Source organism: Barbus barbus (genome assembly GCF_936440315.1).
Source record: "Barbus barbus genome assembly, chromosome: 11".
Lineage (NCBI taxonomy): Eukaryota > Metazoa > Chordata > Actinopteri > Cypriniformes > Cyprinidae > Barbus > Barbus barbus.
The window spans coordinates 10769291-10796746 of record NC_136739.1 but is presented as its reverse complement, the minus strand read 5'-3'; the positions used below and the strand labels follow the sequence as shown (position 1 = coordinate 10796746).

General features: G+C 44.5%; 1 protein-coding gene across 1 annotated transcript in view; it reads right to left on the bottom strand.

Moving 5' to 3' along the window:
• The window catches only part of LOC306876619 (polypeptide N-acetylgalactosaminyltransferase 13-like), a gene marked incomplete at its 3' end in the record, with an annotated part of 131433 nt that overhangs the window by 53282 nt on the left and 50695 nt on the right, over nt 1–27456 (bottom strand). Inside the window, exons 4-5 of the mRNA XM_079427931.1 lie at nt 1231–1397; nt 739–946 (exon numbers count right to left, since the gene is read on the bottom strand). Of these exons, the coding sequence (XP_079284057.1) occupies nt 739–946; nt 1231–1397 (375 nt within the window). The remainder of the gene's footprint in view (nt 1–738; nt 947–1230; nt 1398–27456) is intronic.

The window sequence follows — 27456 nt, the reverse complement described above, 5'->3', positions numbered from 1 at the left end:
GATTATACATTATAAAATATGCTTGGAATAATAAGAATACATTTTCCATAAGTATTTTTAAATGCATTTTACACAATAATAACAATAAATTTGTAAATAAAATAAATACATTTTATTTACAGCAGACAATCATGTGATTGTGCGTTGTGTTGCGTTACGGGGTTCGTAGGATCACAGAACTCGCTCCTCCACTGTGAATAAATCACCATCCGAATCCATGAGTTTTATCACTGAGGTGATATGTAAATTTATTTTTACAGACGTCCATATGAGAAACAATAACTGTCCGAATCGGGCTTAATATTCAAATCCGTTAAAGGATTGTTAGGCTGCATTAATTAGGTCAACCAGAACCGGGAACACTTCCCATAACACCCCATGTACTTGTTACATCGTAAGAAGAATGGCATCAACGCTAATATTAGTCTATTTCTTTCTTATTCCGAGATCACCGTAGCCACCCAATCCAGTCCGTATCCAGATCAAATGGTGGATCAGCATATAAATAGAATGCCAAATAGAAGCAGAAACTTGTGGTATTGATACGCACTTTAATTTATGATATAAAGCTGCATAGATTTATTTTTATTTTAAGACAATCATATGCTCTCGCGGGCCACATAAAATGATGTGGCAGGCCGGAATAGGCCCGCAGGCCTTGAGTTTGACACATGTGCTTTAAAATGTAAAGTTTGGGGCTCAGGAATATATTGTCTTTACACAGTCAAGCACACTCACCTGTCCTCTTTGATCCGGGCCAGCAGTGGCTCCAACCACCCTACAGTGCATTCACAGTGGGCATCCAGGAAGGTGATGACCTGTCCTCGCGTGGCGGCCGCCCCTCTTAGTCGTGCTCGAATCAAACCGGATCGCTGCTCCATCCTTAAAATTTGCACCGGAACCTCCAGAGTTGCAACATGGTCCTCTAATTTTTTCTTAAGAAAATCTGCAATCAATCAATCAGTAAAGGCAGAGGTCATCTACAGAGATAAAATTATGGTGGACAGCTCCATGTTACACACATCTTAATGTTTCCTCACTCAGGTCTCTAAGAAGCTGAATGACATTTATGGACTAAATAAATAAAAATAATATTTACTGCCAACATTCACATAAACGTTGACACTGAGGATATTCTGCCATTGGCCAGTATAGTATACTGATGGAATAACTCAACATACAAACGTAATTAAAATGATCAGTTAATTAATTAATTGATGTGATTATGACCTCTCTCGCTGGCATCATCCACTAGCAGTATCTCGAGAAGCAGGTGTCTGGGTGAGCGGTTTATGGCGCTGTGTATGGTTCTCAAAAGTGTACTCCAGGCTTCATTATGAAACACGATCACAATGCTGGTGTTTGGAAGGTCATCGGGGTACTTTTTGGTTTTACAGCTGAGGAACACACAAGAACAGAGAAGACAAAAAAGTGTAAAAACAAACAATTTTTAGACATACAGAGTCAAGTTCTTTGCATAGCGCTTTTCACAATACACATTGTTTCAAAGCAGCTTTGCAGAGAACCCTGATGTTAATTTTTATTACTAGAAGGCTCTGTGGAATACTCGATTCTGCTTGGTCAGTCACCACATTCTGAGGTATGTTATTTCCCGTTAAAAACCGGTAAAAACTAATAACACAGGGTCATCCGGGAAACTGCAGTCGGCACTATTCACTTGCTGGGAAATTTTTTTTCTTTGTGAAAGCTTTTTGTTTGGTTGGCTAATAAAATATTACAACTAAAATCAATATTTAATTATGTGATCCTGGTATCACGGACTTGCATGTTTCATAATGCTGCCATTTTGCGATAATTGTTTTTTACACTGTAATGGACTGTAAGATAACTAACAAACTGGTAAGAATTTAAAACAGTTTAATCTTAAATCGATATATTTTATCACAATTATTCATGTGTATGATTAACAGAAATGTTCATGACCTCGAGGCTAGATTATTGTAATGCTTTATTGGGCGGTTGTTCTGCACGTTTAATAAACAAACTATAGTTGGTTCAAAATGCAGCAGCTAGAGTTCTTACTAGAACCAGGAAGTATGACCACATTAGCCCGCTTCTGTCAACACTGCTCTGGATCCCAATTAAACATCTAGATTAAAGACCCATCTCTTTAACCTGGTGTACACATAACACACTAATACCATTCTAATATTCAAATCCGTTAAAGGATTGTTAGGCTGCATTAACTAGGTCAACCGGAACCAGGAACACTTCCCATAATACAAAATGTACTTGTTACATCGTAAGAAAATTGACATCTACGCTAATATTAGTCTGTTTCTCTCTTATTCCGAGGTCACTGTAGCCACCCGATCCGATCCGTATCCAGCCCAGATGGTCACTGCAGTCACCAGATCCAGTTCGCATCCAGATCAGATGGTGGATCAGTACCCAGAGACGACCTCTACAGCCCTGAATGTCAGCGGAGACCAAGACACCTAGATGAGCCCCAGAGACAGATCCCCAGTGAGGACCCCACCACTTAGACAGCCATTGGGAAAAGACCACTGGAACCAGTTGAGCCCTTATAATCTGACTTTGCTGCAGTTGGAATTGAACTGCTGGTTCGTTTGGCCAGAGGAGAACTGGCCCCCGGACTGAGCCTGGTTTCTCCCAAGGTTTTTTTTCTTCATTCTGTCACCAATCGAGTTTTGGTTCCTTGTCGCTGTCGCCTCTGGCTTGCTTAGTTCATTTCCAGCGATATCGTCAACCTAATTGCAAAGAAACTATTTAAACTGACCTGAGCTGGACGATGACGTCACTGAATTCAATTATGAAATGCCTTTAACTGAAAATTTAGTGTTTAATCTTGTAATTTTACATTATTGACACACTATTTTCCTATTTTGATATTGTGCAGTTGCTTTGACACAATTTGCATTGTTAAAAGCGCTATATAAATAAAGGTGACTTGACTTAACTTGACAGCAAAGTCCACTAAAGGAGGTAGAGCTTTTTCACATTTGGCTCCCAAACTCTGGAATAGCCTTTCTGATAACGTTCGGGGTTCAGACACACTGTCGCTGTTTAAATCTAGATTAAAGACACATCTTTTAGCCAAGCATTCACAATGTATCTCATTACTTCAGCTAAATCAAATGCATCAAATGCACATTTTCATTCTTTTGCTTAGGTTGAACACATCATCTCTATGTGCTTCTCTGTTTTGGGACTTGCATCCCGAGGTAACTAGGAATTACACAAGATCTGAGATGACCGAACACTAATAATGGAATCAACAATCCACCTACTGAGAGTCTTCTTAGTGGCAGGTAAACCTCTCTTGGAAGGACCATAGCAAATGAATAACTGGTCGGACTTCCTCCACATGGCAGCTCTGTGGACTTGCTTGCACTGGACACATAGCTTCTGCTGGTCAGGCTCCCGAAAGGGAGGAGGACAGAATGCCTGAAGTACGACGGGCCGTGGCACTGAGGAGCACTTTAAGGACGTAACCTGGCCGTTTTTTTTTTTTGTTTGTTTGTTTGATTGTTTTTTTTTTTTGTAGCTGAGAGTTGATAAATTGTTTAGCTTTGGGTAAAATTAAGCAATTGTCACTTTTTACCCAGCCGTCCATGAAGGAGGGGTGGGACAAATACGACACCGATTAATCATCCTATTTGTACAACGACTGAACAATAATAGAGAAGTTAATATTGCTGGTTACACTGCATGAAAAGGGTCAAATCTGGTCATATCTGGCCATGGTAAGCTGCCATGTAATTTCAGGTTTGCCGGATGTATGTGGAAATTACCTGAGCCTGTTACACAGAACAGTAAATTTCCAGAAATACTGGTGTACACGGACATATACAGGAATCTGTGAAGTTTTATGGACATAAAGCTGAAACTCTGCTGTTTGTGAGGACTGGTGGCTGTCAGACCTTTCATATGTTAATGACCAGCAGTTAAGGTGCTTATTGTGTTCTCCCAGGTGGAGGGAGGGGGTGGGCCAGGGAAGTTTCACAAAACAGCCTCAAAATAGTCTTAATATTATTGAACTCAAACATAGCTAGCCTTATTATTTTTGACAGAGCCGTTAGAGAACATATCTATGTAGTTTAATAACTGAAGGCATTCTCTCTCCCCAGTTTCATTCTTTCCATATTATTTCACAGAAATTATGACCTGGTCATTTACTGGTTTATCAAGAGAAGTGGTTTCAGTATCTCTACCAATAGTGATTAATGCCCCCCAAAAAGTCAGTACATGTTATGAGTTATTTATATATTTATTTATTTAGTCATTTAGCAGACGCTTTTATCCAAAGCTTACAAATGAGGACAAAAGAAGCAATCAATTGTAGTATTAAAACAACTATAAACAGATCCAAAACTAAAAGCTACAACTTTATACATATTACCTATACACATTTTGAAAATAAAGAAATTAAATAAAAATGACAAATGCACACAACGAAATTTCAAAACTTAACATTTAAATTAAAATAAAAAATAAAGCTAAAAACAATCCAAATTAAAGCTGCAAGCAACGATGACGGGCCCAAGCCATCAGTACAACTGCCACCCCCGTGGCATCAGGAAAACGGTGCACAGTGAGCACATGCATTACAGTAAACCTCTGGCAGTTTGGATTTTAGGGATTCGGCAATGAAAGGGTTAATCCAAACCAGCAAGACTGTGAAACATACACACAGACAACAATACATAAAACTTCTGTAACACTTTAAATAAAGTTTCAGTTACTAACATTAACTATATTAATTAACAGGAACAAGAACAATACTTATAATATATAATATATAATACTGTATAAATATATTTTTCATTGGTAGTTAATGTTAGTTAATACATTTACTAATGTTAACAAGTGAGACATTATTATAGTTACCAAAGCTTAAAGCTTAAGTATTTTTTAATTATTTATTTTTCCATGAACTTTTTACCGTTCATGGAAAAATAAATCCATGAACGGTAAAATGGTAACGGTAAGTTCATGGAAAATGAACTTAATGTTAGTTAAGTGGGGAAGTTGTGGCCTAATGGTTAGAGAGTCGGACTTGTAATCCAAAGGTTGCGGGTTCGAGTCCCCGGCCGGCAGGAATTGTAGGTGGGGGAAGTGAATGTCCAGCGCTCTCTCCACCCTCAATACCACGACTGAGGTGCCCTTGAGCAAGGCACCGAACCCCCAACTGCTGCCCACTGCCCACTGCTCCGGGTGTGTGTTCACGGTGTGTGTGTGTGTGTTCACTGCTGTGTGTGTGCACGTTGGATGGGTTAAATGCAGAGCACGAATTCTGAGTATGGGTCACCATACTTGGCTGAATGTCACTTCACACTTAATAATTTTTACTAACTTACTAATTTTTACTTTTTTTACTAACAAAGAAAGTAAAAAAAATATTGTTAATACTTAATGTTATTTGTGAATTAACTGAGGACAGCATTAAAAAACAGCATTATTTAACTATTGTTAGTTAACATCATTAATAATTATATACCATTTAATGTTGACCAATAATAATTCCAAAATGTGTTAATATTTTATTAAAATTTAAAGTTTTATCTATTGAACATGACTATTTTTCTAACATTAAAAATATTTTGTTCCTTGTTAGTTCATTGTAAGTTCATACTATCAATGAAGAATTAACATGCTATAAAAAAATATTTTTCATTGTTAGTTCATGTTAATTAATGCATTCCCTAATGTTAACAAATGAGAACTAATTATAAAGTGTTATCAAAACCTAATGATTTATAAGCATTTTTTAACGACTTTATTAATCTAAGCATTCGTGAAATATTTTTGCCTGCATTGCAGCTTAGTCTGCATCTGTCAGCCTAACTGTTTTACTGTTACTTTTAAACCACTATTAAAGCTTAAACAGACCCTCTCTCTCTCTCTCTTTCTCTCTCTCACCCACCCCCTCAACCCACACTCAACTCACACACTCACCCCCCCATCCCACACACAGAAGCAGAGTAACATCAGAAGTTTTTTTTTAATTTTCTGCTCTCAATAGTGTATTGTAAATTCATGGAATTAATCACATTTCCTCAGAATGACTTGTTCTGTGTATGTAATTTTTTATGAAGTGTTTGGAAGCTGCTTTTAAAAGATAAAAAAAAGTGCTTTATTTTTTACTGTAACTTTAATAAATTGCCATTAAAACACTGTTCAGGATATCCTAAATCTGTTTGCAATTTAGCATCTTCAGTATCTTGGCATCATGTTGAAAAAAAATTGGTGTGAATTACTTGTTTCTGCTTGGAGGAGTATGAATTAATTTGAAGCCTGAAATTCCCAAAAATTTACATAAAAATAAAAATAGCTGACTTCCTGTTGGTCGTAGCTAATGACTGTAAATTAGAAAGTTGTCCGGCTTGATAAGAACAATATATGTACCGAGATTGGTGTCTGTAGCTAAAACTAACCCCCCCACTTTTGACAAAAGGTGGCGCTATAGAGTGCCTCCTCCATGCCCGTTTATGAGCTTTTTCCAGTGTCTAACTATCATTAACCTGTTAATCTTCGCCCCCCATTGTGGGCCTCACAGGTGAAAATAACCTACCTAAATTAAAATGGTAACAGTTCCTGACAAAGTGTGCTACACAAACAAATTAGGTATCTTTGGAAAGAAGACACTCTAGGCTTTACTATCTATCATCCAGAGTTGATAATGCTCAAAAAGATAAAAAGTTATAGACACTGACGTGCCTTGAAAAATATTTTTCCACACTGAATGTTTTTTTATTTCATATACAAATACATGAAATAAGTCCTGGAGCAGTCCAGAAAAGTAATGGATTGAAAGCCAAATGTCTCATGAGTTCATATTTCAGATTTTGAAAAGATACCATTAAAAATTAGATTCCTGCAATATTTTTTCTGAAACTATTTATAGTCCCACCAGCCCCCCTGTTTGAGGAAAAATAACCACCAAATGGATTGCAAAATTATACAAACTATTTTAGTCATTATACATATTCCTGCATAGTTTTTCAATTATAAAATAATAGACAGATTAATTTGAGCATTAAAAAATACAAAAATAATTATTTGAGTAATAAAAAAGGGAAAAAAATAGAAAAAAAATGCTTTGTATTGTAACGGGCTGAAGAATCACATGACAGTTTGCAGTGCAATAAAGACCCCGGAGGGTGTATTTATTGAGACAAAAGTAGTGGGTGGAAGTGCCAACGTGTTTGATGTCCGTCCCCAGTGTTCGGTGATCAAGGTTGCCGGCCGGCTGAGTGCAGGGTGCTCCGTGTCCTGTGCTGGTGTGGCGGGCTGGTCGATCAGCTGCTTTCTGTGGGAATGAAAGACACAACATTAGTCGGCTTCTTCCTGGAGTCGTAGCTCACCAGCGTCTGTTGTGTCGCGGCTTTTGTAGCCCTCTCCTGATCCTCTTCAGCTGGGTTCGATCAGCCCGCCGTGATTGGGAGCAGGTGCATCTCCTTCATTGCCAGGGCGACGCTGATAGGTGCCCGGGACACATGTCACCCCCCCAAGCGTCGTCCTGGTCCTCCGAGCGAGGGGGGAGGTGGGGGCTGGAGGAGGGAAAAACCCCGACAGACCTGCGAAAGCTGCCCACAGGCGGGAGAGTCCGTCCGCATTGGCGTTGGCTGCCCACTTGACGGCCAACGCCTCCTTCTCCACCGCCGCGTATCGTTGTTCTGTCGGGGACAGCTTTCGGCTGATATAGACTACCGGGTGTTCCTCACCGTCCTGCATCTGGGACAGCACGGCTCCCAACCCGGTGTCGGATGTGTCCGTCTGCAACAAGAAGGGACAGTTAAAGTGGGGAGCGCGCAGTACCGGTTCGGAGGTGAGCGCCGCCTTCACCCTTTTAAACGCGTCTTCCTCGCTGGGTCCCCACTTCACCTTCTCTGGCTGTCCCTTCTTGGTCAGGTCTGTCAGGGCCGCCGCTAAGGAGGAGAAGTTAGGGATAAAGCATCTGTAATAACCAGCCAACCCCAAAAAGGCCCGTACCTGTGTTTTAGAGGTGGGCCTCGGGGCCGAGAGAATTGCTGCCACCTTCTTCTCTTGCGGACGGATCAGGCCCCGGCCCACCTGGAAGCCGAGGTATTTTGCTTCGGGTAGGGCTAGGTGGCATTTCTTGGGGTTGGCGGTGAGCCCAGCCCGCCGCAGCTCGAGAAGCACCCTCCGGAGCCGCTCCAGGTGGTCCTCCCAGGTCTCCGAGTGAATGACGACATCGATGTAGGCCGCTGCGTACGCCTGGTGGGGCCTCAGCAGGATGTCCATCATCCGCTGGAAGGTGGCTGGGGCCCCGTGCAGCCCGAAGGGGAGAACCTGGAACTGCCAGTGACCACTGGGGGAGGAGAAGGCGGTCTTTGGTTTGGCGGTTTCCGTCAAAGGCACCTGCCAGTAACCTTTGGTGAGACCTCGTTTAGGCGGCGGAAGTCATTACAGAACCGGAGGGTGCCGTCCGGTTTTGGGACCATGACTATTGGACTGGACCATGGGCTGCGGGAGGGCTCGATGACTCCTAACTTCAGCATCTCCTGCACTTCCTCCTCGACAGCGTGTCGCCGGGCCTCTGGGATTCTGTAGGACCGCTGTTGCACAATAGTCCCTGGTGGTGTGCAGACGTCGCGCTGGAGGACATGGGTCCGCCCGGGGAGTGGGGAGAGCACATCAGAGAATTGACCGACCAGATGTTGGAGCTCCGTCTTCTGGGCGGCCGACAGGTGGGGACTTATGTCAACGACCACGGGAGTTACGGTGGCCAGGGCAGCCACTTGAGTTCTCATCCCCTCCCAGCGTTTTAGGAGATTGACATGGTAGAGTTGACTCTCCTTCCTCCGTCCGGGTTGGCGTACCCGGTAGGTCACGGGCCCCACCTTCTCCGTGACAACGAAGGGGCCTTGCCACTTGGTCAGGAATTTACAGGCTGCTGTAGGGAAGAGAACTAAGACATAATCACCGGGTTGGAACTCCCGTGGCTGGGCCGCCCGGTCGTAGTGACGACGTTGCGCTTCTTGGGCCGCGGCCAGGTGCTCCCGGACGAGAGGCATGACGCGGTCGATCCTCTCCCTCATCTCTCTCACGTGCTCGATCGTGGACAGATGGGTGGCTGGCTGCTGCTCCCAGGCCTCTTTGGCGACATCGAGCAGGCCGCGGGGCTGTCGCCCGAACAGGAGTTCGAATGGTGTAAATCCGTTGGAGGCCTGGGGGACTTCCCGGATGCCGAAGAGGACGTAGGGCAGCATTTGGTCCCAATTCCGACGGTCGTCCGCAGCCACGTGACGGAGCATCTGCTTCAACGTCTGGTTGAATCATTCGACCAACCCATCGGTCTGAGGGTGGTAGACGGTGGTATGAAGCTGTTTTACCTTTAGGAGGCGGCAGAGGTCAGCCATCATCCGGGACATGAAGGGGGTGCCCTGGTCGGTCAATATCTCTCGGGGTATGCCGACCCGGCTGCACAGCAGGAAGAGCTCCTGGGCGATGGTCTTGGATGTCGCTTTGCGCAGGGGAATGGCGTCGGGGTACTGGGTCACATAATCCACGATGACCAAAATGTGTTCGTGTCCCCGGGCAGATTTTGGCAGCGGCCCTACTAAATCCATCCCTATCCGCTCGAAGGGCACCTCAATGATGGGCAGTGGGATCAGCGGAGAGGGTGGAGGGGTTCGTGGCGACGTTCGTTGGCACTCCAGGCAGGTCCGACAAAACCGTTTGGCCTCGGCGTCCAGCCCAGGCCAGTGGAAGCGATCTCTGATTCACTGGACTGTGTTTTGCGCCCCTAGGTGACCGACCATAGGATGTGCGTGGGCGAGCTCCATCACAGTTTCTGTTTTAGACCGGGGCACCACTAGCAGCTTCACCTCCTCCCCTCTCCGCTGTGCAACGCAGTACAGCAGGCCATTCTGAACGATAAAATGAGGGGTCGGATGAGGTGGCGGCTGGACATCCTTTCCGTCGATCACCCTCACTTGCTTCCAGCAGTGCTTCAGCCGATCGTCCCCGACCTGCTCCTTCGCGAAATCGCCCCCTCCCCTAACCTGCTGGAAGATATCATAAAAAGGGTTAGAATTTTGGGAGGGGGACTCACCATCTTGTGCGCTGTCCGATGCTAGGAGGACGGGGCGCTGTCGGGAACTTCTCTTCTGGCGGTTCCCGGCTGGCCTGGCAGGCTGTGTGATCGCGGCCAGCAGTTGTTCAAACCCTGGCCAGTCCCTTTCCGAGGAGCACGGGCACCGGCAGATCCTTAACTATGCTCACCAGAGACGGTGACCTGGCGGGTCGGCACGGTCCGTGTATCTCCGTGCACGCACGTGATAGGTAGACAGGCTTTGGTTCCCGGCCGCGGGGGAAATAGGGAGGATTGAACTAAGCTCACCGAGCTGGCCGAGTCCAACAAAGCCTGGCATGGACGGCCATTCACGGTTACCTCAGCCTGGGGAGCTTCCCGCGGTGGTGCCTGGTGCACTACACAGCCTGCCAGCCAGGCACGATTAGGCGAGAGAGGTGGGTCGGTGGGCATTGGCTCGTCCGGCGCGCCGGGAACCGCTGGCCTACTGACTGCGCGCTGGGTGCCCTCCGGAAAAGGCGGTGCTCGCTCCCCAGCCTCCCGTCGCTGCGTCACCTCCCCCAACTCAATAGCTTTGACTAATTCTCCTAGGGTTTGCGGGTTCCGCATACCGACTGCCTGCCGAAGAGGGCGTGGTAGTGCATGCAGAAACCGATCCACGATGACGCGTTCTGCCACTTGGGCGGCGCTGGGATCCCCGGCGAGTAACCAGTGGTGGGCCAGGCGGGAGAGTTCGGCAGCTTGGGCGCGGGCTGGCGATCGGCTGTTGTATTCCCAGGCTCGAAACAGCTGCGCCGCGGAGATGGGGGACAACCCCACGCGGCCCAGGATCTCTTTTCGCAGCTCGTCATAGGAATCCACCAGTCTCACGGGCATCGCAAAATAAGCTTGTTGAGGCTCACTGGTTAACAGCGGCACCAGAATCTGCGCCCATTCCTCCCGTGGCCAGTTTTCCCGTGCAGCGATGGCCTCAAACATCTGTAAATAATTTTCCACGTTGTCGTGGATGGTCATCTTCGGCAGGAGTTGGGTGGCCTGGACACGGGGGTCTGGTAGCGGAACCCGCTGGGCAGCAGCTACGCGGAGAGCGGCGACCTCGCGTTCGGTTTCCCCTTGCCATGCCTCCATGTGCTCGACGATTTGCTGCTGCCGAATGCTCACCTCCGTCAGGTGCTTTAGGAGCTCTTCCATGTCTGGGGAGGAGTCACCGCCTGACGATAAATCCAAACAAAAAAGAAAAAAACAGGAGAAAAAAGACAAATTGTGGTTACGGGGTTTGGGTGAGTGTCGGTGATTCTTCAGCAATCTGCCCGCATTCTCCACCAGTGTAACGGGCTGAAGAATCACACGACAGTTTGCAGTGCAATAAAGACCCCGGAGGGTGTATTTATTGAGACAAAAGTAGTGGGTGGAAGTGCCAACGTGTTTGATGTCCGTCCCCAGTGTTCGGTGATCAAGGTTGCCGGCCGGCTGAGTGCAGGGTGCTCCGTGTCCTGTGCTGGTGTGGCGGGCAGGTCGATCAGCTGCTTTCTGTGGGAATGAAAGACACAACATTAGTCGGCTTCTTCCTGGAGTCGTAGCTCACCAGCGTCTGTTGTGTCGCGGCTTTTGTAGCCCTCTCCTGATCCTCTTCAGCTGGGTTCGATCAGCCCGCCGTGATTGGGAGCAGGTGCATCTCCTTCGTTGCCAGGGCGACGCTGATAGGTGCCCGGGACACATGTCACAGTATATAGTATGTATACTGAAGTATTCTGATTGCCAGACATGAAGTGATATTGGCAGACATGGTCATAGAGTCAGTAATCACACGCTGATGTGCTTCCATACAGATGATAATCATACAGATGGGCAATATAATCAATAATAGCTGATCATTGAATTACAATGATAGCCGTCATAGAGTCGGTAATAAACACGCTGATGTCCGTCCATACAGATGATAATCATGCAGATACGGCCACATTACAAACAATACACACACACACACACATTTGTGTACTGCTTACACAAATGTAGCAAATACATTCCTTATAAGCTTTCCATCGAAAAACAGCGATCTGTCGTCGATGCTTGAGGCTTAGACCTTCAGAATGATATATAGTTTGTGAAGATTAATGATATTCTTTCACGGTAAATTCATTCATAAACATTAAACTAGTGGGGAAAAAATACGCTTCAGTGTGCCGTCGCTCTGGCAAACGTTAACAGGTTAATACTGACATGTGTGTTGAGTTTCATGACATTCTAAACATGTTATCTACCTCAAAATCACCAGAAAATAATTTTCAAGTTTGACAAGTTGCCAAGGCAACAGAATTTTAGATATCAATATTCCCTTCACAGTTTTACATCGGCCGTGTTTTAATCCTTAGGAAAACAAAAGGCCCCTGCGCCTTAGAGGCTTGGCCCTAAATATTAAAAAACAAAAGGTATAAGAGTATAATAATGATTCTAACATAACACTAAGCCAAACACCAAAAAAAAAAAAAAAAAACTATATGTTTATGTATATGTATATGTATATGTTATGATGTGTATCTTTTCCTGGGCAACAGTGGAACTGTTCAATAGTTATGTTTAGTCAAAACTAGCAAAGAGAATATATACATATATATATATATATATATATATATATACATTCTTCTCGTTTGGCTCTGTTCGAAGGCGGTCGCATTTTTCTTCCCTCCCTCCCTCCTGAACTTCCCTGCTTGCTCTCTTGTATTGTCCTGTCCTTCTTAAGAGACTCTCGCTGCACTATTTACAAAACCGAAATTATGGATCTGATCAACTGGTCTCTAAATGCAATTGACACCATCTTCTCGACTAGGAAAGCGGGATCTGGAGAACCGGAATGTCCCGCTGGGACGTTTGCTGCTGGCTACACGATGGACGCATGGGAGAGATGGCGGGTCGTGTGTCTGGCGGCTCTCTCCGTGGAGAACATTGAAGACATCTTCTTATTCGGAACAATGATAACTGGGTTTCTGCTATTTGGATTAGGCGTTGCCCTAAATTATCAGAAAATTAAGGAGACGGGACTGGCTATCCAAAACCTCTCACGGCTGCCCGTCATGATGGAGTCTGTGGGCAGAGCGGTCGCTTCGGAGACTGAGGCGATTAACCGCAATATGGATTTGATCACGGCTAAGCTCTCGGCTTTGGAAAGAAAAATTGATGGACAAGGAGATCAGAATGGACAATGAGAATAGCTGTGAAACTGGAAGACAGCTGTTCGCACTAAGACAAAACAATCTTATCTCTTTCCGGCTTCCCACAACAGAACGGCTTGGCAAGGCCGCTCTGGTATCAACTCTCCGGTGAATACTGCAGGGAGACGCTCTTTCTTCCATTCCCCCTCCCAAAAACACCTTGTTATTGTCGGGCGCTTGTGCTCTGTCCAAGGTCGTTTCCATGGCAATTGCTATGTCGCATCACAACCTGCGAACTGAGTCGACTGGTTTGGAGTGCTGGCGAAACGGATTTCAAGGCATACGAACTCACTCGAACTTACACATACACACACTCATACACCTCCCTACCCCCATCCCACGCCTTCGTCGCTTCATCCTGTCAGGTGTTAACGGGTCCGTGGGTTTGCGCTGTAATGGCTGCTGGCCGGATGGCTGTTTCGTCTGAACTAGGATTACTATGCAAGTTATGTTCCTGTGTTGACTGTGCTTTATGCTGAGGTTTTTTGTCTGTTCTCACACTGCACTCTCTTCCAAGAGCGTAGTGTGAGGACACTTTTTTTTCTCCTCTCTTTCCTCATGTTATGCTGTATTTCTTCTTCCCTATTGCATTTCGTTGCCTTGTACCTACATGTAATATATTTATAATTATACACTAAATATAGACAAACAATACTTTCAAAAAATATCTGCCCTGATAAATATTTTATGGAAAAAGTGTGTCAAATAGCACTGGTCTTCAACATATCTAAATCTTCAATATATCTAAATCGCGTGAAATGGTGCGTGGCTTGTGCTGCCCAACCCGTCCCGCTGGCTCATTCATACAATCCGACGTAGTTCCCAAGTTCAGCGGTGTTCTCGAGACTTCGGTGGCAGTCCTGTCTGCAAAGGATGCAATTGGGCCGGTCCCTCCAGCCGAAAAGAAGCAGGGGTTTTACAGCCCTTACTTCATCATACCCAAGAAAGGTGGTGGCCTCCAGCCAATCCTGGATCTGCAAATCTTGAATCGGGTCCTGCACAAGCTTCTTCATGTCTCGATTCGCCCTCGACACAGACTGTCAGTTTGTCTTCGAGGTTCAGGCATGGCAGGACAGGGTCCTCCCCTTCGGGCTCTCCCTGTCCCCTCGTGTCTTTGTGAAAGTCACGGAGGGCGCCCTTGCCGTGTTACGGGAAGTGGGCATCAGGATCCTCAACTGTCCCACGCATGAGAAAAGTTGTGCGATCACAGGGACCTCGTGCTTCAGAACCTCAGCCAGTTGGGGCTTCGGGTCAACTGGGAAAAGAGTAAGCTCTCCCCTGTGCAGAGAAACTCTTTTCTCAGTATGGAGTTAAGACTCGGTGAGTGTGGTGGCATGTCTCACCAATGGTACCACTGAAACACTTTCAGAGGCTCCTGGGGCATATGGCATCCACAGCCACCATCTTGCTGCTCGGATTGGTTCATATGGGACCACTTCACTAGGGTCGTGGCCTAATGGATAGAGAGTTGGACTTGTAACCTGACGGTTGTGGGTTCGAGTCTCACGTCCGGCAGGGATTGTAGGTGGGGGAGTGGATAACCAACACTCTCTCCACCCTCAATACCACGACTGAGGTGAGACCCTTGAGCAAGGCACCGAACCCCCAACTGCTCCCCGGGCGCCGCCGCATTGGCTGCCCACTGCTCCGGGTGTATGTTCACTACTGTGTGTACACTTGGATGGGTTAAATGCAGAGCACAAATTCTGAGTATGGGTCACCATACTTGCCCACACACCACTTCCCTTTCCCCTTTCCCTTTTCAGCACAGGTTACACTCCCGAGTCCCGAGATGGGCATGTCGCCGCGGTACAGTTCGCGTGACCATCACGCCAATGCGTTGCCGCTCATTTAGCCCCTGGACGGGCCTTGTCTTTCTATGGGTCGAAGTAGCTTTAGAACAAGTGTCTCGGCATGACGTTGTCACGATGGATACCTCCAGTGCGGTGGCTGGTGCGCTACATGCAAAAGGCAGGCAGCCTTGTGGTTCTGGACAGGGCCTCGACTGCTTTGGCATACCAACTGCCTTGAGTTGCTGGCAGTACTACTAGCCATGCAGCGGTCCAGTCATCCGGTTTGTCGGCACGAACAACATTGCGGCTGTCTCATACATCAACTGGCAGGGTTGTCTACGATCACGTCGCATGTCACAACTCGCCCGCCATCTCCTCCTCTGGAGTCAGGCACAGAGCAAGTCGCTGCGCGCCGTACACATCCTGGGGGAGCTCAATCGTGCAGCTGATGTGCTTTCACAACAGCTCTCGTTCCCCAGAGAATGGCGACTCCATCCCAAGACGAACCGGCTGTTCTGGAGACGATTCGGGGAAGCTCAGGTAAACCTGGTTGCCTCCCACAAGTCCTCCCATGTCCAATTGTATGTCTCCCTGACCGAGGCCCTCTCGGCACGGACGCACTGGCGCACGGCTGGCCTTGGGTTTTACATAATTTTGTGCTTCCCCCAGTGCGCCTTCTTGCACAGACACTGCGCAAGGTCAGCAAGGACGAGGAACAGGTCCTGATTGGCCCACCCGGACCTGGTTTTCAGAATTCATGCTCCTCTTGACAGCCCCTCCTGGCCCCTGAGAAAGGAAGGACCTCCTTTCTCAGGGGCCTGGCACCATGTGGGACCCGCGTCCAGATCTTGGAACCTCCATGTGTGGTTCCTTGATGAGACGTGGCATACTTGAGTGTTTTGTCCACCAGCGGTGGAAGACACTTTCACTCAGGCCAGAGCCGTCTCTACGAGGTGAGCTCTTGCCTTGGAATTGAGTCTGTTCGCGATCTGTTGTACTTCTCGCTGAGAAGACCCCTGGTGCCCTCCTGGGATCTCTCTTTCGTCCTGGCTGGACTTCAGAGGGGTCCTTTTGAGCTGCTGGATTCAGTTGAGCTGAAGTTCCTGTCTGCTAGGACAGCGCTCCCGACTGCGCTCACTTTCATCAAGAGGGTCAGGGACCTCCAAGCATTTTCGGTGAGTGAAAATGAGTGCCTTGTGTTCGGGCCGGACTACTCTCATGTTGTCCTGAGACCCTGGCCTGGACACGTGCTCAAGGTTCCCACCATGCCCTTCCGCGATCAGGTGGTGAACCTGCAAGAACTGCCCTCTGAGGAGGCAGATCCAGCCTTTTTCATCGCTGTGTCCCATAAGAGCACTGTGCATATACATCTCTGAGAACCTGACTTGGACTGCACACATCCAAACAGGTTAAGAAAGCCAGGCAAGGACTGTACCATCTGCGACAGCTGAGGAAATGCAGGGTCTCACCAGCAATCCTGAAAACTTTCTATTCAGGGATCATAGAAAGTGCATCTCAGTGTGGTATGGAAACAGCTCAAATCAGGACTGCAAAGCACTACAGAGAGTTGTGTGCTTAGCTGAGCGCATCTCAGGGTCTGCTCTCCCCTCTCTGCAGGACATCTACCTCAAACGCTGCAAAAGTAGAGCTGTCAAAATTATCAAGGACTCAAATCACCCTGGTAACCGACTATTCACTTTGCTTCCATCTGGTAAGCGCTTCCGTAGCCTGATAGCAAAAACTGAGAGACTTCGGAGGAGCTTCTTCCCCCAGGCCATCAGGCTCCTAAACTCTAACTCTGTGTCATAACATCACTTGACTCCATGTTAACATCACTATATCAATAAGCTATTCATAATTTTTTCTATCTCATATGCTGCTAGTAAATACCCTGTACAACATTTTTGCACATTCTTTTGCACATTACTGTTATAGTACTATTTATGTCAACAACATACTGACCTGCACATTTATATTTATATTTTTTTATCTTTTATTTTATTCTTTTTATTTTTTTTCTACTTTTCTTTTTCTTAGTATTTGTCTATACAATTGCACTGTCCTTGGAGCGGACCTGACTTACATTTCACTGCTGGTTATACTCTGTATAATTGTGTATGTGACGAATAAAAATCTTGAATTTTGAATCTTGAATATACGTGTACCACACCCGGAGCTTCAGAAGCTCTGAGAAGCTCTTTGTCTGCTATGGAGCTCAGCAGAAAGGGAAGGCTGTCTACAAGCAGAGGTTGGCCCACTGGATAGAAGCGAGCCGTGCCCCCTGGGGGTGAGGGCTCACTCCACACGGAGTGTTTCCTCCTCCTATGCTTTGGGGTACGGTGCCTCTCTGGCAGACATTTGTAGAGCTGCGGGCTGGGCGACACCGAACACCTATGCGAGATTTTATCGTCTTGTCGTTCAGCCAGTCTCTTCCTGTGTGTTGTGTAACAGGTAATTGGCGGGAAGAGCTGGCCGGGGTCATGCTTGCTGCGCCATTCCCCCTCATGGGGGAATGGTGCAGCAAGTCAATCCTCAACTTTACTGGAGGAGGATTTTTTCAATGTCTATGGGCTGCAAAAATCACAAAAATAGGACACTTGATACCTGAAGGTGAATGGCTATTAGCTGAAACTTTTGCTGAAAAATTGGGCATAAGATCAGAGTTTTTAGACTTTCCACAGAGTTATAGATTTTCTTTAGAAACCTATAATGGAGAGATGGACACATTTGACTTTCCAGAATTGGAAATTACATCTGAACTTGAAAACTGGGAAGAAACTGAGGGTGGACTATTATCTTTTAAGACACCTCAGTTGGGAGTCTTCAGCAATACAGGAAAAAAATCACTGTATACATTGTGTGTCAAGATACTGCATCTTCATGCTCTCACAAACATAAAGGAGTCTAAATGGCAAGAGGTGTTTGGATTAGGTGTTTCCCCCAAGGGCAGCTGGAGGACCTTGTACAAACCTCCTATTGAAAAAAGAACTGGAGATCTTCAGTGGAGGTTAGTGCATGGTATAATAGCTACTAACATACACAGAGCACGTCTTGTTCCTCAGGTGAGGGAGGGATGCCCTTTCTGTGGTATACAAGAAACAGTTTTTCATTTATTTTTAAATTGTGCTAGATTACAACTGTTGTTTCCAACAATAGATTGGTAGTGTCAGAAACTGGGAGAAGTTTGTTCACCAATGTGTTTTATATATGGGCCTAAATATAAAAAAAGTAAAAAGGAGTTTCATGTTTTATTGAACTTTTTATTTGGGCAAGTTAAATTGGCCATTTGGTTATCACGGAAATAAAAATAGTCCGGTAATGAGTCTTGTGAAGTTCATTCTGTACACATATTATAAATTGGTTAATGACCTTGAAACTTTTACATATAAATGGGGTGTAAATAAATATGTTTGTGATGTCGATTGTAATGGGAATTTTAAATATATATTTTAGTTATGCCCCCCCCCCCTCCACTTATTTATGATAATGTGATGTTCTGAAATATGATACTTAATTACCTTTATGCTTTATTTGTGGCAAAACCTTTTATTTTTTTGGTATTAACGTCAATTAAAGGATCTCTCTCTCTCTCTCTCTCTTTCTCTCTCTCTCTCAGATCATCAGCTCAGTGAATACACTTATTTTCACATACTATAGCTATGAGAAGCATTATACATGGATGCGTGTGCGGGTGCCGTATACTGTATTATAGCTTTAATCAGAATAAAACTGTATATTAAAAGCTGATTAAAATATTAAAGTGATTAAAATATTAAAAGTGATCTAAGATGGCGCCGCAGATGGCAGCTACTGTGCATTGCTCTTCAGTGTTTGTACTGTTTTTGTTTGTTTTTCCCTGTTTTTTGTTACTCAAATCGATCAGTTTTACCAGGGATGACCTGCTGAACATTCGGCAGAGCACACCACAAAATCTTTTACCGGATTTTGACTACTCGGACGTTTTGCTGGACATTGTAGTTTGCGGAGCCGTAGCTCTGGTCAAACGCTTCAGGATGACGCGCAGACGGGGGAAGCGAGCCGGCGTACTTGTGAAGCTCAGACAGTGCGGATTTCGAATGCCATTGCCTAGCATCCATCTGGCGAATCTCCGCACTCTGCCCAACAAAACAGACAAACTCCTTCTGCTCTCCCGGACAAACAAGGATTTTTCTATCTCTGCTGCTCTGTGTTTCACAGAAACCTGGCTAAATGGCGACATACCGGATAGCGTACTACATCTGCCTAATTTCCAGCTGATCAAAGCAGATCGGGACACGGAAACAACGGGGAAATCGCGCGGTGGCGGGACGTGCTTTTACATCAATGAGAGGTGGTGTACAGATGTAACTGTGTTAAAGAAGATGTGCTGTTCAGATCTAGAAACGCACTTCATTAACTGCAAGCCATTCTATTCACCGCGGGAGTTCTGCTCATTCATTCTCGTGAGTGTCTACATTCCACCGCAAACGCACGTGAGCACAGCTTTACAGAAACTCGGTGATATGATCACAGAGAGTGAGCAACAACACCCGAACTCTGTTTTAATCATTCTCTGGGACTTTAATAAAGCAAATCTCTCCCGCGAACTGCCAAAATACAGACAGCACATCACATGTCCCACCAGGGACCATAATATACTGGATCACTGTTACACAGTGATAAAGGACGCATATCACTCGGTTCCACAAGCAGCTTTAGGACTCTCTGATCACTGTTTGGTTCATCTTATTCCATCCTACAGGCAGAAACTTAAATCTGCAAAACCTGTAGTACGAATTGTTAAAAGATGGACTAATGAAACAGAGCGGGATTTACAAGCCTGTTTCTCTCTCACTGATTTGACTGTTTTTGAAAATGCTGCCAACGATCTGGATGAGCTCACAGAGACTGTAACATCTTATATCAGTTTCTGTGAGGATATGTGCATTCCTACCAGGACTCATTTAACCTACAACAATGACAAACCATGGTTCACTGCAAAACTCAGACAGCTCCATCAAAGAAGATGCTTACAGAAATGGGGATAAAGTTTTGTATAAACAGGCCAAATACACACTGGAACAGGAGATCAGAGTGGCAAAGAGGAATTATTCTGACAAGCTGAAGAACAAATTATCTTCCAGTGATCCTGCTTCAGTGTGGAAAGGTATGAAAGATATCACCATTTAGAAGTCACCATCCCCCTGTGCTCTGGAGAATCAACAACTGGCAGATGATTTGAATGACTTTTACTGTAGGTTTGAAAAAACAACCCACACCCGCCCTGAACACCTCACAACCATTAACACCTCCAGCAACCCCCCTCTCCCCCACACCTACAATTCAAATCAGTGAAGATTATGTGTGCCATGTCTTCTGAAAGAACAAAAGAAGGAAAGCACCAGGCCTAGACGGTGTGTCACCAGCCTGCCTAAAAACCTGTGCTGATCAGCTGGCCCCATCTTCACACAGATCTTCAACAGATCACTGGAGCTGTGCGAAGTCCCCTCATGCTTCAAACGCTCCACCATCATCCCCATCCCAAAGAAACCCAAAATTATTGGACTTAATGACTACAGACCTGTGGCTCTAACGTCTGTGGCCATGAAATCATTTGAAAGACTGGTTTTAGCTTATCTGAAGGACATCACTGGACCCTTACTGGACCCCCTGCAGTTTGCCTACAGAGCAAACAGGTCTGTGGATGATGCTGTCAATATGGGACTGCACTTCATCCTGCAGCATCTGGACAGACCAGGGACTTATGTGAGGATCCTGTTTGTGGACTTCAGCTCCGCTTTTAACACCATCATCACGGACACCCTTCAGAATAAACTGCTTCAGCTCTCCGTCCCCACCTCCATCGGTCAGTGGATCACCAGCTTCCTGACAGACAGACATCAGTTAGTAAAGCTTGGTAAATCCACATCCAGCTCTCGTACCATCAGCACTGGAGCTCCTCAGGGCTGTGTTCTCGTCCCACTGATCTTCTCCCTCTACACCAACAACTGCACATCTACAGACCCCTCTGTCAAGCTCCTGAAGTTTGCAGATGACACCACACTGATCGGCCTCATTCAGGATGCTGACAAGTCTGCTTACAGACAGGAGGTTAAGGAGCTGGCTGTCTGGTGCAGTCTTAACAACCTGGAGCTGAACACGCTCAAAACTGTGGAGATGATCGTGGACTTCAGGAGAAACCCCCCTGCACTCCCCCCACTCACCATAATGAACAGCACTGTAACAACAGTGGAGTCATTCAGATTCCTGGGCACCACCATCTCTCAGGACCTGAAGTGGGACAATCACATTGACTCTATTGTGAAAAAGGCCCAGCAGAGGTTGTACTTCCTTCGCCAGCTGAGGAAGTTCAACCTGCCACAGGAGCTGCTGAAACGATTCTATTCTGCCATCATTGAATCCGTCCTCTGCACTTCAATAACTGTCTGGTTCAGCTCAGCTACCAAATCTGACCTCAGAAGACTACGGAGAGTAGTCTGGACTGCTGAGCGAATCATTGGTACAACCCTCCCCACTCTCCAAGAACTGTACTTATCCAGAGTGAGCAAATGGTCTTGTAAAATCACTCTGGATCCCTCACATCCAGCACACTCCCTCTTTGAACTGTTACCGTCTGGTCGATGCTACAGAGCTATGAGAAACAGAACGACCAGACACAGAAACAGTTTCTTCCCTTAGGCAATCCATCTCATGAACACTTGACAATAAAACGCAGAACACACAACTCTATTATTTATTCACCACACTTGCTTACTTCTTTATGTATCTAATTTTTTCATTTCAAATTTGCACATATCAGACCTGTACACACATAATTGTTTATATTATATATTGTGTTTTTGCTGTTTTGTGCATTGCCTATTTGGATATTTGTATTATTCTTTATTATCTGTGTTCTGTCCCGTTGCTGTCTTCTCTGTTGAGAAGACTGCCTCCTGCTGTCTTCTCAACAGAAGCACTGTGGCACTGTGGAGCTTCTGTCACTAAAACAAATTCCTCGTATGTGTAAACATACTTGGCCAATAAAGCTCATTCTGATTCTGATTCTGATTCTAACAGAAGCAGTAGAATTTACAAATAACAGCGTATGTAAAAGTTTGAGATGACAACAAACAAAAAACTTAGGCCTACCATTAAAAGCTGTGCTTGCAAAGGTTCTGCGCGATCCTCTTCACTAATATGCTCTGCATCTGAATCTGGCTCAAACAGGAGAACATGCCGCTGAGCTGAGGGGCGGGACATTCAGACGTGCACTAGAGACTAGAGACACTAGCCAATTACAACACACTGGGTCAGCTAATCAATCTGAGCCCATCACGTATTTCTGAGGAAGGGGCTTCATAAAACCAGGAAATGATCAGCGCGTTTATCAGAGAAGGGACAGAGTGGTGTGGAATAAAGTTAAAATATGTGAAAAATAGCATTAACACATGTTAGACTGCACCCCATAAACACAATCAAACCTAGAAAATAAACAGTCAACCACCCCTTTAAGGAAATGTAAAAATCTAGTAGTTTTTATTGTGGAGTTTCCTTGAAGCATTTAACTGTCACACAAACTATACATTTCCTCAAGGTTTTACAATTGCCTTGAGGAAATTGCATTAAGTATTAAAACAAATTAGAAGACATGAAGTAAAATGCCAGGTCTTTGGTTAAATGTAGAGTAAATGTTTCTTCCAAGAGAAACATACATCAGTGAATGCAGGGAGGGAAGGAGTGAGTGTATGCGAGTGATGGCCTTCAGTGTGCTGAATGGTGGCATAACTCAAACACACCAGATGAATGTGGCATGTTTTGCTCTAACAGCTCTCTGGGATTTCTTTATGTAACTCAAATTCCATAAACAAAGACCTTATTCACTGCACTAAGACAGATAGAGGGATGAAAACTGCTGGCTTTCAAATGTGTCTACAAAACCACAAAACTTGTACCACTGCAATGTTCAAATACCATACTGCATCCATGAGAGTTGGGAAACACAAATATCTCTCTCTGAAGCTGCTGAATTGTGTGATCATCACATTTAGCCTGCTGCTTTTATTTTGAGTAAGATGCAAGCTGAGTCACTTTCTAGAAAGAAAATGTAAGATATCAGAGACTGAATAAGAAAAATTTAAGATGCATCAGAACAATGAAACCTGAGAAGCTGAGATACCAGAAAGAGGGGGCCTCAAGCTGTAACAGGACAACATCATAAATCGGATTCCTGGCTCCAACTAGCTGAAGCAAGCCTAACCAGCAAGCCTCTTTCACAGAATAGCTTACAACCTTGAGACAAAATAACACTTATTGATAATTCCAATTCAAGAAGGAGACTGTCAAATTTGTTGCAAGTAATCAAGACTGATGGTCACATGTAAACCTGTGATAGAAAATCACGAGCTACAGACTCTCTTGGGTGGGTCTCCACACACAGAAGACAAAGAACCAGACTGAAAGTCCTTCGTTCATAGAGACAATCTGTACTAAAAAATCATCTTAAAAGGACATACGAGTTATTTCTCTGCATATAAATAACCTATATTATGTTTGTAAACTACACATTAGATTATCATGCTTTAAGGCGAGACACGGCAGGCAAAAACATCGTTTTTTTTTTTATTGGTCAATTTTGAGATTTTTGGATATTTGTCTTCAATAACATGTCTTCTTTTAGACTTGTTGTGAAAAAAAGTCAGAAATACACATTTAGGTCTTTATTTTACTGCACTTTGTCTGTTTGCGTCTGTAGATTTCTCATAAAGTCAACAAAAGTTGGCGTTCTAAATCAACATGCTGCTCCGCGATCTCTGCCTGTACCCAGTCATCACGTACACTGCTGGAAAGCTCTCTCTCTTCTGTACAATGCTGTCGGATCCAAATATGGTCATTTCCTTTTTATCAGCAACCAATCGTGAAAGTAAAAGAGGGGATTTAACTCTAAATGCGCAATCTCATTGGCTGAAGACAATTTCTGACAACGTGATTCGTTCAGAATCGTCACATGCAAATATAGCCGATGCAAATATAGCCGTTACATGTAAATATAGCCGAAATCACAGCACAGGAATGGTCTTATCTTATCTTGTGTGTATTATTTGATTTCATCAGACGACGGCTCGATTATAAATTAAGATTTTTGTGCAGACTAACTTCTTGGGAGGGAGAGCTGGTTATGTATTCTTAAAGGGCTGTGTTTCAGTCACTATTTCATATTTATCCCGTTGACTGACAACATAAACAGTAAAATATATAAAGGAAAACAGTTTTATTGAGAATTTGGCTGCATTAAAATACAGTATGAGCACAGAGAGACAAACAAATGTAAAAGGCAATATGACGCGATGACGTCATGAATATGCTAATTAGTGCATGACGTCATCAGCTACTTTCCATCGAAAGAAGTTGGCAACACTGATTCGAGCTCAGTCCCATAGTGGACTTTGCAAGTGTAGTCAAAAGACAAACTGCTGCAACCTATTTCTTGATATTTGCTTGGCGAAATTGCTGGCCAATTTTCATTATACATTTCACACAATTATACACCACATTCCTTGTTTCAGTTTAACCTAATTCCCACATTTCCTCCATCGAGTTTAATGTTTTTTTTAGATTGTTTGTTCATTCATTCATTCATACAGTAGGCCAGGCGGTGAACTAGCCAGCTAGCAAACTGCACACGATGGCAGAATTTACGTATAAATAAATGGACAATTTTTATGATGTAGGCCGAAAATGAGCTTCCCCTCTTTGAAAGACCAGCAGCCGCCACTGGTGTGCATCGATATTTTTACGGGACTGGTGATCGACTTTGAGGTTCTATCCTCCTATTGCCATGCTTGTGCCCTTAAAGAAGCTGCCAGGCATGAGGGAAATATTACAGATGAGGAAATTGACAGCTGGAGAGAAACGCATGACTTTGCACAAAATGTTAGGGGCTCAAGCAAGGCTATGGAGCAGGAGGCAGCGAAGAGGATGTGGGCCAGGTCTGTGAGTCGCCACCAGCTGAGATACATTCAGATGCTGTCAGATGGGGACAGTGCTGCATTCAGGGAGGTGGTATCCCTCAACCAATACCCTGGGCATGAGGTAGTAAAATTAGAATGCATCAACCATGCCCATAAGCGTATGGGCACAGCACTACGAAAATTAAGTGCTGAACGCAAATTGGGAGGGAAGGGTCTGGGAAAATTAACGGCCAAAAAATGTAAAACATTACAAAATTATTACAGGGGGGCAATTTTAAATAACCAGGGTTCCATAGAGAAAATGAAAAATGAGATCTGGGCTGGTCTCCTCCATAGCATGTCCTGTGACGAAGTCCCCTTGCACACCAGGTGCAACCTGTCCTGGTGTTGGTATAGGAGAGCGGAGGAAAATGGAGAAACTCCAGAGAGCCACAGGCTCCATGCAGGAAACTTTTTGTCTCGGGAGGTGGGCCAGAAGCTGATACCTGTATACCACCGCATGTCAAGTGACAGCCTGCTGCAGCGCATGCAGCATGGTGGCACTCAAAATGCGAATGAGTGCCTCAACTCCGTCATTTGGGCCCGCTGTCCAAAAACAGTGTTTGTAGGTAAGAGTAGAGTTGAGGCAGCTGCAAGTATGGCCATTTCAACTTTTAATGAGGGGGCCTCTGCCATGCTTGCTATTATGGATAAGCTTTGGCTGGAAAGCACTGTCGTTACCGTCACCACCATCAGGGAAACCGACATGCTGAGGATCACAAAAGCCGAATCCATCCAGTCTGAGAGTGTAAAACATTGCAGAAAGACTCTGAGCACAGCTAAAAAGCTGAAAAGGCATCAGCAAGAGGGGTGAGGGGCCTACATATGGTGCAGGCATGGTGAGCTAGGCTTTCAACCCTCATGGGTGAACTTTGTGTTCCGATGGACATAGATGACTAGAGTTGCAGTTCTGATGATAAGTTTGTATCTGTATTTGTGCTTCTCTGTGGTTAGTTGAAGGTCTTATTTGGCAATGTCGTTTTATTCAGTTGTCATTGTTCATGGTCTACATTATTATAAACAATTACTTGGCCAGTTGTTTTGCTTGTTAGCAATGTTTTCATATAAAAATGTGTGGATTTTTACAATATAAATCTTTAAAGCCCGTTTTCTCAAAATGACTTTTCTCTCATACTCCAAGTCCGAAATCTCCACTTCAGTAGCACCTATATACACCAAACTTTCCAGTCTTGTACCTAGTTATATTATGAAGACAATTACAGAGGGATTTGTAAATATATTATTCCTAGCCTGATTTATATAACATTTTATTCCAAAAAACATGACGAAAATACATTTTTTAAGGCTATTGACAGTATATTCTGATTTACAGGATAACAAAAGTAGATATCCATAAATCCCTCTGTAATTTTTTTCCCATCTAATATGTGAACACAGTGAAAAAATAATTTTGAACCTGGCTTTATCCAATTCTGAGATTTCGTTTTTTTAAATATATGCAAATTAGCGCATATTTAATTAGATAATGCCTAATTTGCATATTTAAACATAAAATTACAGAAACTTTGTAATAAATTTTTTTCTCATCTTAATGTAGGTAATCAACTGGGAAAGTTTCATGGTGATATCTGCTAGTTAAAAATCTTACCCTATTCACCTGTAGTGTCTCGCCTTAATCAAATATTATGTATGTTTTTTTTAATCACTATTGAATAGCTGAAGGATTCAGATGCGTGTTTGGTATGTATGAGTGTGAAAAATCATGCTTTAAATGTTTCTTCCAATCAATTATTTGTCAAATGTATCATAGTCTTGTTATAGAAATCATGTTCAAAAGTATACTTTGCAAGAGCCTGTAAAGTTCGGACCTCTGACTGAACAGATAACGTTGATTTATTGACCTGGTGGAGGAACAAAGCAATACCCCAAGCAAGGACAGTATCTAATTGGTCAAGACGTCCAGATGGGACGGTCTGAAAGCCGTGTTTAAAAACTCAGGACACCATCAAACTCTCTCTTATTTTTCTTCAAAAAAATGCTTTCTTAGTCCCTCTTGCTCTCTTAAGCCCGGCTCACACTGTGCGATTTTGGCCACGATTTGTTCGTCTGAGACAAATTTTGAAAATCCTAAAAGATTCCTATAATCCTAGGCTAAAATCGGTTGTCTAGATCGCTGGTTTGACATGTTCACCAACAGCCGATTAATGGCCGTTGCGATCATTTTTTTCCTCCGATTAAATTCTGGCAGTGTCAGAAGATTTCAGACACTTTCCTCAAGTTTCCTGCAGTGTGACATCTCCTACGACGACCGTCAAACCAAGAACCAATAGGAGCACTGAACTTGATGACACAATTAGCGCGACAACTTCAAACCATTCATTATTTGTAAAAACAATACATCTACAAGGTAAAGTTTACTTAAAGTTTATTTATTAAGGGGCAGGATGTTTAAACTCGAATAA